This window comes from Hypomesus transpacificus, chromosome 23 (assembly GCF_021917145.1).
Source record: "Hypomesus transpacificus isolate Combined female chromosome 23, fHypTra1, whole genome shotgun sequence".
Classification (NCBI taxonomy): domain Eukaryota; kingdom Metazoa; phylum Chordata; class Actinopteri; order Osmeriformes; family Osmeridae; genus Hypomesus; species Hypomesus transpacificus.
The window spans coordinates 14,586,930-14,599,708 of NC_061082.1; the positions used below are offsets into that span (position 1 = coordinate 14,586,930).

At 44.3% G+C, this 12,779-nt stretch overlaps 1 protein-coding gene across 5 annotated transcripts in view; it reads right to left on the minus strand.

Moving 5' to 3' along the window:
• Positions 1 to 12,779, minus strand: part of LOC124485751 (minichromosome maintenance complex component 3 associated protein) — a 56,837-nt gene that overhangs the window by 28,908 nt on the left and 15,150 nt on the right. For all 5 annotated transcript variants that reach the window (XM_047047532.1, XM_047047534.1, XM_047047533.1 and 2 more), the window contains 3 exons: positions 4,091 to 4,225; positions 3,690 to 3,843; positions 3,226 to 3,490 (listed from right to left, as the gene is read on the minus strand). In XM_047047532.1, coding sequence (XP_046903488.1) covers positions 3,226 to 3,490; positions 3,690 to 3,843; positions 4,091 to 4,225 — 554 coding nt within the window. The remainder of the gene's footprint in view (positions 1 to 3,225; positions 3,491 to 3,689; positions 3,844 to 4,090; positions 4,226 to 12,779) is intronic.

A 12,779-nucleotide genomic window follows, 5' to 3' on the forward strand; every position in this document is an offset into this window, starting at 1 on the left:
GCTTCAGATTTCCACACAATGTAGACATGCGCAGCTTCAATTTTATACTAGGCTTTGTGTTTGACCTCCTTGTCTATTCTTTGTCTATGGCCGCACTGCAGCTGCAATTCCCAAAATCTCTCTTACTAATTAAACGCTGCACAAAAAATGATCATTGTGTAATAAACGCTGCAATGTTTATTCGAAGAAATACGGTATTTGCATTCTTACGTTGAGGAGTGGGGGGGGGGGGGGGGGGGGGGGGGGGGGGGGGGGCTAGGGCTGCCACTGCTTGGCTTGGAGTGGCCTAGTAAAAGCCCAGACCTGAATCTAATTTAGAAACTGTGGTATGACTTAAAGATTCCAATTTGAAGGAGCAGTTTTGCCTTGAAGAATGAATCCCAGTGTCTAGATGGCAAAGCTTAAAGATACATTTACATTTAGTCATTTAAGCAGACACTCTTATCCTTAGTGACTTAAGTACAGGGACATTCCCCCGAGGCAAGTAAGGGTGAAGCCTTGCCCAAGGACACAACATCATTTGACGCGGCCGGGGAATCGAACCAGCAACCTTCTGATTACTAGCCCGATTCCCTAACTGCTCAGCCACCTGACTCCCCAGATACATACCCCTAGATTGCAGCTGTAATTGCTGCAAAAGGTGGCTCTATAAAGTATTGACTTTGGGGGTTGAATAGATGTGCACGCTCGTTCTTTTTAGTGTGTTATTTCTTGTTTGTGATTGTGAAACAATGTGGTATGTTGTGTAAATCAAATGATACAACTCTCTCCAAAAATCCGTAATTCAAGGCAACAAAATAGGAAAACTGCCAAGAGGGTTCAATAAGTTAGCAAGGCACTATGTACAGTGAGGAAAATAAGTATTTGAACACCATGCTATTTTGCAAGTTCTCCCACTTAGAAATCATGGAGGGGTCTGAAATTGTCATCGTAGGTGCATGTCTACTGTGAGAGACGTAATCAAAAATTTAAATCCAGAAATCACAATGTATGATTATTTTTTTAACTATTTATTTGTATGATACAGCTGCAAATAAGTATTTGAACACCTGTCTATCAGCTAGAATTCTGACCCTTAAAGACCTGTTAGTCTGCCTTTAAAATGTCCACCACTACATTTATTATCCTAAATTAGATGCACCTGTTTGAGGTCTTTAGCTGCATAAAGCCACCTGTCCACCCTATACAATCAGTAAGAATCCAACTACTAACATTGCCAAGACCAAAGAGCTGTCCAAAGACACTAGAGACAAAATTGTACACCTACACAAGGCTGGAAAGGGCTACGGGGAAATTGCCAAGCAGCTTGGTGAATAAAGGTCCACTGTTGGAGCAATCATTAGAAAATGGAAGAAGCTAAACATGACTGTCAATCTCCCTCGGACTGGGACTCCATGCAAGATCTCACCTCGTGGGGTCTCAATGATCCTAAGGAAGGTGAGAAATCAGCCCAGGACTACACGGGAGGAGCTGGTTAATGACCTGAAAGGAGCTGAGACCACCGTTTTCAAGGTTACTGTTGGTAATCATGGACGGATTAAGAAACCATGGGGCCCTGGACCTGGATGTGTCAAGCGCCCCCCCCCTCGCCGCAAAAAAAACTAACATTTCTCTTGGCACAACAATTTCTTTTTTTTCTGTCAGGAATAATATTGATATCGTTGTTTAAAAACGCATAAGTACTCGAGTAATCAACAAAATAAACTATGTTTATATTACAAAAATATTTGATTAGAGTGTACATTTGTAGCCCACACAACCCTCTCTCTTTCTTGAAAAATTACCATCATAGGCTTAACAATATTATATCTTCAATAGTAGTGTGTTGGGGGTGCTTAGACACAGCTGTAATGCTATTGTTTTGCAGTTGCTTTTTGGATTTCTCCCTACAAAGTTGAAGGGCTCATATTGCATGGAGTGCTCAGTCCCTCTAAAGTCCTATAGATAAACTGAGGGGATAAACACTCACTTGAAAGGTATCATAAAGGTTTCTTTCTTGTGGCATCTTCAAAGTGAATGTTTAGGCTATTTTTAATTTTAATTAGTAGGACTTTTGGGGCCCTATTAAAGACATTAATGACTTAAGCCTAGCATATACCGGCTACGGCGCATATCATATCAATACCCTAGTACATCAAGTAATAACAGCAACGATACGCCGAGGCTCTGGGTTATGGGCCCCCTGAGCTCATGGGCCCCTGGGCCAGGGCCCGGTAGGCCCGTTGGTTAATCCATCCCTGTTGGTAATACACTGAGACGTCATGGTTTGAAATCATGCATGACACGGAAGGTTCCCCTGCTTAAACCAGCACATGTCCACGTCTTAAGTTTGCCATTGACCATTGGGATGATCCAGAGGAGTCATGGGAGAAAGTCATGTGGTCAGATGAGACCAAAATAGAACTTTGGGGTCATAATTCCACTAAATATGTTTGGAGGAAGAAGAATGATGAGTACCATCCCAAGAACACCATCCCTAATGTGAAGCATGGGGGTGGTAGCATCATGCTTTGGGGTTGTTTTTCTGCACAGGGCGGGGACAGGGCGACTGCACTGTATTAAGGAGAGGATGACCGGGACCATGTATTGCGAGATTTTGGGGAACAACCTCCTTCCCTCAGTTAGAGCATTAAAGATGGGTCGAGGCTGGGTCTTCCAACATGACAATGACCCGAAGCACACAGCCAGGATAACCAAGGAGTGGCTCCGTAAGAAGCATATCAAGGTTCTGGCGTGGCCTAGCCTCCAGACCTAAACCCAATAGAGAATCTTTGGAGGGAGCTCAAACTCTGTGTTTCTCAGCGACAGGCCGGAAACCTGACTGATCTAGAGAAGATCTGTTTGGAGGAGTGGGCCAAAATCCCTTCTGCAGTGTGTGCAAACCTGGTGAAATACTACAGGAAACGTTTGACCTCTGTAATTGCAAACAAAGGCTACTGTACCAAATATTAACATTGACTTTCTCAGGTGTTCAAATACTTATTTGCAGCTGTATCATACAAATAAATAGTTAAAAAATTATACATTGTGATTTCTGGATATTTCTTTTTTGATTATGTCTCTCACAGTGGACATGCACCTACGATGACAATTTCAGACCCCTCCATGATTTCTAAGTGGGAGAACTTGCAAAATAGCAGGGTGTTCAAATACTTATTTTTCTCACTGTATATAGGAGGATTATATTCACGTCTGTATGGGTGTGTAGTAGCTGTCTCCCACTACCTTGCTCCAGTTTTTGTGTGTCGTCTAAACAGCCCTCTGGTCCTGGTACCAATATGGCAAGGGGCAGCGAGCAGTGCCAGGCCCTGGCATGCTGCAGCTGCTTTAACTGTAGCAGAGCAGAGAGGAGGGGAACATCCTGGTCCTGGCTGCCAGGCTCGGGGGCATGTTGGGTGGGCAACAGCATTAGCAAGGCCCCTGTACCCTGTAGCTCTGTCTGCTCCTCCATTTTAGACAGACCCTCTTCAGTCAGTGGGCCAAAGGACACCTAGGTGAACATTATCCCCAGAAGGTGTCATTTAAAACGAAATACAAAATATACTTTTGTGGCAGAGCAGGCTAAATCAGTATTCATTTACACAAACATAAACTTTGTGTATCCGCTGTTCCTTCTCCCTGAGTCCATTAACAATGTACAAAATATAATTTTGTGGCAGAGCAGGCTAAATCAGTATTCATAGTCATACCTTTACACAAACATGGACTTTGTGTATCCGCTGTTCCTTCTCCCTGAGTCCATTACCAATGTACAGAGTCCTCAGCGAACTGTCTGGCTGCATCTCTGTGTTCTCTACCTCTTCAAGTCTGCCCAGTTTCACCTCCAACCAGTCTGACAATATCCTGCCACAAGGACACACACATATCTCACCTTCAGACATGGTCAAGTGTTATTTAAGCACAGAGCACAATGACTCAAGAAACCATTTGACAATGATATACAGTCCACTTAGAATTTGCACTGGTAGAGCTAAAGATCATGGTAGTACAAAAAAAGGTTACCCAGCAAATAACAGCCTGGCTTGTATTTACCAATATAAGCCCTGATTTAGTCTATTGGCTCATGACTTTTGCAGTGGGGGCCACTCACCAGTCCGCAATGTTGGTTACACCCTGATGGACGCTGGGCAGGAGTAAGGTGGCCTTCCAATATATCCAGTCTGACGGGTTGGGTGTGTTCTCTGCAACCAACGTGGGAAGGTCTAATGGTGTCCACACAGACTCACTGAGGGGGGACATTTGTATTTATTTACCTTACAGGAATCTCTGTGTTCAAAGTTTGGGTGGCACAATTAATTTGAGAACCAGGCACAGTATGATGTTTAAAATGACCCATTTTCACCAACATGCTACTTGAAACAGTCAATCAGTTGTTAATTGATCAAATCAGCCATATTTGGAATATTTTATAAACTGTGCAAGAGAGCCCTCTACAAAACGATTGCAAGGCAGTCGGAACCAGATATTTTCAAGTTGTTCATGACTACCTAGTGCATTAAACTGTAGGATGAGTTAGATTGTGAAAAGTAATAAGAAATAATATTAGTGCACAGTGTCCATGATGCAGTCAGCAATTAGGATGTCGATGAGACACACACATAGGCCTGTTGCGATAGTCAACATATTGACTTATCGCACAATATATGGAAATGAGCACATGAGCACACATTTTTGGTGCCGCAATAAATTGCAATTCATAATTGTTATAATAAAAAATTATGATATTATTCATTTTTACATAAAAACGAATGTCACAAAAAAAATTGTAGATCCCGCTGTCTCTGTCATCTTGTCTGCTTTCTGTGTCGAAAGCGTAGGCAGGGCTAGCGTCTCACCCCCCCCCACCCCACACACACACACACACACAGAGCGGACACCAACAGGTGAAGAGAAGGCGTGAACCCACTGTGTTATAAAGTGTTCTGTTTCGTGACATCTACAGCTAGTTAGGAAGAACAAGTCCAAATGGACTTGGTTAGCCGCAATCTTCAGCTCTGGTGTGGGAACATTTTGGCTTTACGCGGAATGAGATAAGAGCCAATTAACGTGAACGAGCCGGTATGTCGACTTTGTTTAAAAATGGTGGCAACGAAAAGAGGCAACACAACTAACCTAAAATCTCATCTAAAATTTTACCATCCCACCCAGTTTTTCCACCTGGGAACAACAACTGTAGCTGGAGCTGGAAAGGGGTCTTCCAGACAGTTATCTGTAACCCTACGTTGACACTGCAGCGATGCGAATCGCTTGCCATCGCTCACCTTCACAGTTCACCACGCTCAGGGGCATTTCAATCAGATTCATTTAGAATGTATTTCTCTAAAGTCACTGTTGTAGTTGTAATGGCAAAGTGTGCAGACTTGGGTTTACGTACATCGGTCAAAATACAACTTGTATACAAAATATAAAACTGTTTAATAGACATACACGTTGACATGTGTAAAAAATCGTTTTATTATATTACTCAAAGTCTCTGATAATCTGTCGATACGATAGGGAGTTCCAGCCGGGCTAGCTAGCTAGCTACAGTAGTTACCTCAGAACGAAGTTACGTAATGTCACTAGACTGAATTAGAAAGTACAATCACCAACAACTTCGGCAACCTTGCGCCATGCGTTATTATTTTTTTTATTTACATCTCTGTACAAATACAGCTATGTATCGTACAGGACTGGGTAAGCAGCCACACAAACGATTAGTTTCTCCTCCACCTTGAAACCTAGAAAGCTAGAAATGTTTGCCATGGTTGCTACGTTACGAGAAACAAGAAAACACTCCGATTGGCCAACGCTAGCGAAAATTGCTCCTCATTTGCATCAAGTTGAGAAAATCTCAAATCTGTCGCGTCGCTACCCACAATGCATCACGCAAGCGATTCGCCTGGCTCCATAGAAAATGAATGGAAAACATGTTGTCGCTCGCATTGCGTCGCTGCAGTGTGAACGCACTGTAACAGATGCCTTTTTCCGACAGTGCAAATATAAATGTGACAGGGCAAAATGGCGCACACTCATGGATAGCGCAACTCGCTATATAGCCAAAGAGATGCAGCCATTAAACACGGTCGAAAAACCAGAATTTACAAATATGCTGCATACTTTTGGACTGGACTCTGCAGTCAAAGTGTTTAGAGACCATACCCCAACCCTGTCATTATGTCATCAGTGTCATAAAATTGTCTGAAAAATAGGGCTGTCCCCAATCAGTCGACTAGTCGATTTTCTGGTCAATATGCTCTTGGTCGACTAATAATTTTTTAGTCGAGCTGCCGTATGGCAGTGTGAGATCTGATTCCCGCTTGTGTCATCATTGCTGAAATACCGAAATGTTCTACAAAAATAGTAGATTATATTATTTAAGACAAATAAACCAACTCAAAAAATATGTAATTTTAAAGAAAAGGTGTTACTGTTTTCCCTTTCGTTAATCTGTGCTTTGTTTTGGTTTGGTATTTTGCACACGGCACGAGCACAATTGGCTGCAGATCTACAAACTCTGCCATAGCCTACTTTGTCGGTGTTATTAGTCAAAATGGCAAAGACATCTGTGGTATGGCGGCATTTCATTAAAGTGCATTTACATTTACAAAGTACCGGGTGACTCGAAAAACGTTGAATGCAAACTCTGCCAACAACGGTTTATTTTTCATAGTTCGACGTCGAAAATTATGTAACCTACCACCTGAAAAACGTAAGTTGGTCTAGCCCTACTTTACTCATGCTAACGCGCTGGGTTGAAAAATGAATATGCCTATTATAAGAATCACATCCAAATCGAATGACATTATCTTCTCCGGCCAAGACAACAAAATCTTTCTCTGTTGCACCGTTCCCCACTCGGCTTCGACGTAAGTTCACATGCTGCAAGTTTTCAGGCAGTGATAAGCGCGCTCTGATGATTTGCATGTTAAACAAACAATATTTTTAATTTGTAGTACATTGTAAGAGATACTAAATATCATCGGCATTCGGTTACAACAGGACTGGTGATACGAGTCTTATTATTAGTAGGCTATTAGCAGCTAAATCTTCAATGTCCAGCAGCTATTGAGTGAGATCGCGAAAATGTTTGTTCGTTTTTTTTTGTGTTTAGAAAAAAAAGTTTCAAAGTTTGATCAGTCGCTTTGACGTTTTAGTCTTGGTCGGCCACAGAAAATCTTTGTCGGGGACAGCCCTACTGAAAATTACAATATTATCGATTATCGCAATATATTTTGGTGCCATATATCGCACAACAAAAAGTAGTCATCGTATCAGCCCTACTCTAAGGTCACTTTTGTAAGTTCGTATCACATCGTCATGGCCAAGCGTGCAGACTTGGGTCTATGTACTTTATGTATTGATTAGAGCTGTCAAACGATTAAAATATTTAATCGCGATTAATCGCATTAATGTCATAGTTGACTCGCGATTAATCACACATTTTTATCTATTGTAAATGTCCCTTGATTTCTTTTTCATCCATTCTTTTTTCAAATTGTAATGCTCTTCTCGACATGGAAAAGTGGTTAGGATTTCGTGCAAATGTTTTTTTTTTAAATTGAAAACAACATTGCAATCGCCTGGCTTTGACGAGCGGGTGGAGAATTTGCATCAGCTGTGTGCTGCGATGATAGCTCACCACGACGTGCTGCGATGATAGCTCAGTTCACAACGACAGAACACACTGATCACTTTGGTCTTGTCAATGGAACCATTTGGCAACCTTTTAAAAGTAAACTTTCCATTCAGAATCTTATTGGCATCCATTTTGGTGTCTGGCGCTGGCAATCAACTCAAAACGTAACGTTAGCCTACTACCAGAGAATGTCTAATATCCGTATACGGGCTCTGCTACTACTCTTTAGCCGGCTCGCAAGCCCAAACAAGTGTGTGGCGTGCCTGTTGTTTTGATTCCAGTCTAGCTAGATCCGATGTGGTATTGTAGTTTTTCTAACGTCAGTAGTTGTTGCAACAGAATGTGAAAAAAACTACAAAGTTTGCTTGGTCAAAAAGAGCGTTAATCGCGCGATAAAAAAATTGACGCCGTTAATTTGGGTTTGCGTTAACGCCGTTAATAACGCGTTTAACTGACAGCACTAGTATTGATCGAAATACAATTTGTACACACAAATAAATAAATCCGATGCGCCGGCTAGATGTAGCATGATGCTATCTTCTAAACACACTAGTTATGTCTTTTTTTGCTGTGTTTTAAATGTGAATATATCTAACAGTATGCTAAGGGTCACTATAGGTAACCAGTCATGTACCAGCGGGGTTAGCTAGCTAGCAGGGAAAAAAGTTATGTTATCTTACAAGACAACCCTCCCTTAACCCTGCCGTCTTCCAGAACTACAGACCGGTATCACTGTTACCCTTCTTTTCTAAAACAATTGAACGTGCTGTATCTAACCAACTCTCTAACTTTCTCTCTCAGAACAACCTGCTTGACCCCAATCAATCAGGCTTCAAGACCGGCCACTCCACAGAGACTGCCCTCCTTTCAGTCACCACTGCCCTCCAGTCTGCCAGAGCTGCTTCGAGGTCATCCGTCATCATTCTGCTGGATCCGGTTAACCACCAGATCCTGCTCTACAGACCTTCTGAGATGGGCATCACTGGCACGGCACTCCAGTGAATCTCATCCTACCTGTCGGGAAGATCCTACAACGTCTCCTGGGGAGGCAAACTGTCAGACCCTCGCCAGCTCTCCACTGGTGTCCCACAGGGCTCCGTCCTTGGACCCCTCCTCTTCTCGCTGTACACCACCTCACTTGGACCAATCATCACCTTCCATGGCTTCTCCTACCACTGCTACACTGATGACAAGCTGCTGTACCTGTCGTTCTCCCCGACCGATCCGGGTATCTCAGCTAGGATTGAGGCCTGCCTCGCAGACATCTCCGCCTGGATTACCAAGCACCACCTCCAGCTAAACCTCGCCAAAACAGAAATTCACACCATCCCGGCTAAACCCTCCATCTCCCACGACCTCTCAATCACCCTGGGATCTGCGACAGTGACCCCTTCATCCTCTGCCAGGAACCTTGGGGTTACCATGGATGAAGAGCTTTCCCTCACGGCCCACATTGCTGCGGTCTCCCGGTCGTGTAGATTCACCCTCTACAACATCCGGAACATCAGGAGATACCTGTCTGAGCACTCCACCCAGCTGCTTGTCCAAGCACTTGTCCTCTCCAAGTTGGACTACTGCAACTCGCTGCTCGCCGGACTCCCAGCATGCGCAACCCGCCCTCTTCAGAGGATTCAGAACGCAGCGGCCCGCCTGGTCTACAATCTACCCAGACACTCCCACGTTACCCCGCTCCTCATCTCACTCTACTGGCTACCCATCACGGCCCGCATTAGATTCAAGACCCTGGTACTGACCTTCCGAGCAGTAAACGGGACAGCACCCGACTACATCAAGTATCTCCTGCAGCCTTACACCCCCACCCGCCGCCTACGGTCTTCTTCAGACAACCGCCTGGTGGTCCCACCGCTCAAGACCACCCGGTCCCAACACAAGCTCTTCTCCTGCCTGGCCCCCCAGTGGTGGAATCAACTCACCACCTCCATCAGAGGATGGAGGGACTGTCTCTCCACCTTCAAGAGAAGGCTCAAGACACACTTGTTCCGGGAGTACAACGGTACTTCGGAATGGTTTGCTGAACCCAGAGCTAGTTTCCTCAAGGATCACAATGACTCTTGCTTAGAGACTTGTTGCTCTTGTTGGTTAGTGGTAACTGATTTAAACTGTTGTATTCGCTGCAAAATATTCTATTTAAGTTAATCCTTTTTTTTTGCCCATTTTTACTGTTGCTTGCTTTTCTACAGGTGCACTTAGCGATTCATGTTGTTAAATTATAACTTGCTTAACTACATGCTCTTATGGTTCTTCCCTTTGGCACTTATTTTCTGGTTGTTCACAATGTGTGCTTCTTGTTTTGGCTACCCGCAATGCCTGGGGCTATCTTGTTGTTATTATCAGTGACCTATGCACTTTGTAAAGCTCTCTCTTGGAAGTCGCTTTGGATAAAAGCGTCTGCTAAATGAATAAATGTAATGTAAACGTAATTCTTACAAGAATTTAAAAGTACAAAAACCCCACCAGGAACAATGACACAATTGTCACTGCACAATGCCTCATTTTTGTTGATGTTAAAGTCTCTGTATACACACACAGATGATCAGTTTCTCCTCCATCTTGAAACTGAAAGCTAGAAATGTTTATCAGGACCAATGGTCGCTTCGTTACAAGAAAGAAAATACAATTGGCCACCGCTCGCGAAAATCGCTCTTCATTTACATTAAGTTGAGAATCTCTTAACTTGAATCGCTTGGTTGGAGTCGCTTGCCTTCCCACCATGCAAGCGATTCGCCCGGCTTCATTGAAAATGAATGGAAAGCTTTGCTTTGCTCAAATCGTATCGCTGCGAATAGACACGCACCGTTATGCTGTGTTCACACCCAATGTGTTACTCTTGCAATTGACCGCTGGAACACTTGTGTTTATTGGTGCAATTTGCCTTTCTCTTCAGAAAAGTAGAAGGAGCAAAAAAAAAAAAAAAAAAAAAAAAATTGTCAACCATGTCTGAAATGACTACTATAAACAGATACGAAGTAGTGTTGTATAGCAGAGAATACCCACAGACAGCTACAATAATCTTGCTTTCGCGACACAGCGTCCCCGTGAAGTTCTCCACGATATATTGAATTGAATTGATGTTTATTGGCCATGAAAATTTGCACAGACACGGAATTTGATTTGGCAGGAGAGCCTACCTAGGCAGCCATCAAAGGCGCCCACCAGAAAGATTACAGCAAAGCATAACATGAGGAGAGAGGAGGAGAGAAAAAGGCAACCCCCATACAATGCTCCTAGAGGAGTACAGTATGGGAACAGGCAAAAACCTCAGCACATAAGCCCACAAACATTAACAACACAACATTACAAACACTTGCAATGGGAAAGGGCGGTGGGGTAGACCAGCAGCATCTGGACCTGCGACCGTAATAGGCGCTGGACACAGACCCGCCAGCCACCCAGGGAAAAGCAATCGAAGGCGTTGGATGGGGGTGGGGGGGTGGTGGTATCTGTAGTAGGTGAAAGTTAGTGTGTGAGTAGGTCTGGGTTGGCGCCCTCGACCTAGGCCACAATCAGTCCGAGTCTCTCTATGCAGATAGTGTTGGCAAGGAGACGTCCTTGGTCATGACCCGGGTAGAGACCAAGCCACAGATGTTGATGGTGGGGGAGTGGGAAGGGAAGAGCAAGATAGTCTCGCTTCAGCGCTCTCCAGGGGAGTTGTTTTCCAGCAACGGCCTTGGCCAAGGCCTGAGCTGGTTACGGGGCCGAAAGTAGATGAGATTGGTGTAGATGTTTAGACGAGTAGATGCGACTCAATTTTCACGTCCACCCTTCAGGAAGGCCTCCAGATCCTCAAACCTTCTTTGCTGAGCCGCGAACTTATCCCTGTTGTACTCCCTATTCTGCTGTAAGTTCACAGTCAGTGCTCCAACGGCTCTGCCCACCGTCTCAATCAGGTCGGGCAGCCTAAGGGGGCTTTTGATGGCTGCAGCCGTTTCCTTGACTTTCCGATACACAAGCCAACCGCCTAATCCACACAGCAGAAAGCCTGTAATCATGGTTCCGAAAATAAAGATGTCTTCAACATCCTCAACGGAAAGCGCCGCTAGACACACGACACGCCAATTGTCCCACGCGCCCATCGTGTAGCCAGCTGCAAACGTCCCGTCCGGACATTTGGGTTCCCCCGAACCCGAGCTTCTCTTCGAGAAGATGGTGTCAATTGCATTGAGAGACCAGCTAATTAATTCCATGCTTCCAGTTTCGGAGAGTGATGGTGAGAGAGTATCTTGAGACAGACAAGACAGACAAGACAGAGCGAAGCAGGGAAGGTCAGGGAGGGGAGGATAGAAAAATGCGACCGCCTTCGTCGAGAGCCAAGAGGGAAAATACGCGAAAAGGGTGTCATTTGCATTGCGTCAAATACATTTTTCTATTAAAGCCATATAGGGAGTCAGATGGCTGAGTGGTGAGGGAGTCGGGCTAGTAATCATAATGTTGCTGGATCCCTCCCTTCAATGCAAATGTAAATCCTGGTTGGATAAGGATAAAATATTGGATAGGATGAAAATTGGCATGTTGGTAAGGTTATTTAGTAGCCTGACGTTGTCATACTCATAATTCTAGTCAGAATATGAGTCTGAAAACTCTCCGTTGGGCTGTGACTATGGGGCGTAAAACAAATGCCTCTTCGCTCAATTGGATACACCTACAACCAATCAGAGCAACGTAATATGCTGTTTGTTGAAAACGAATTCAACCCAAGCGCTCTTTGGTGACGTTGTTGATTACGTTACTGTTGATCATCTGTCCATCATCGTATAAAGCCCGCCCTGACAATTTAATTGGTCCGCCCAGATCCTGGTTCTGTAGTTGTCCCCAATACGAGACCCTCCAGACCCAACTTCCCGACAAAAAAAATTTGTGGGCGGAACGAAGTTGGGCTGGCAGTTATTTAGGGGACCATGGTTTTAATAGGGTGACCAGATTTGAGTTTGTGAAAAAGAGGACACTTTGTCGCGTCAAAGTGTGTCGGGGGGGGGGGGGGGGGGGGGTGCTGGTCGTGTATTGCATGCCGCACTATCTGATTAAAATGACAGTTCTCGCTACAGTCAGAGCTTGCGCTGTGGAACGTAAGGGAGATACCCTTTCCAAAACTTGTAAGGGTGTAATAGTTTTTGAAAGACCCAGAGAAACACAAATATCCGAC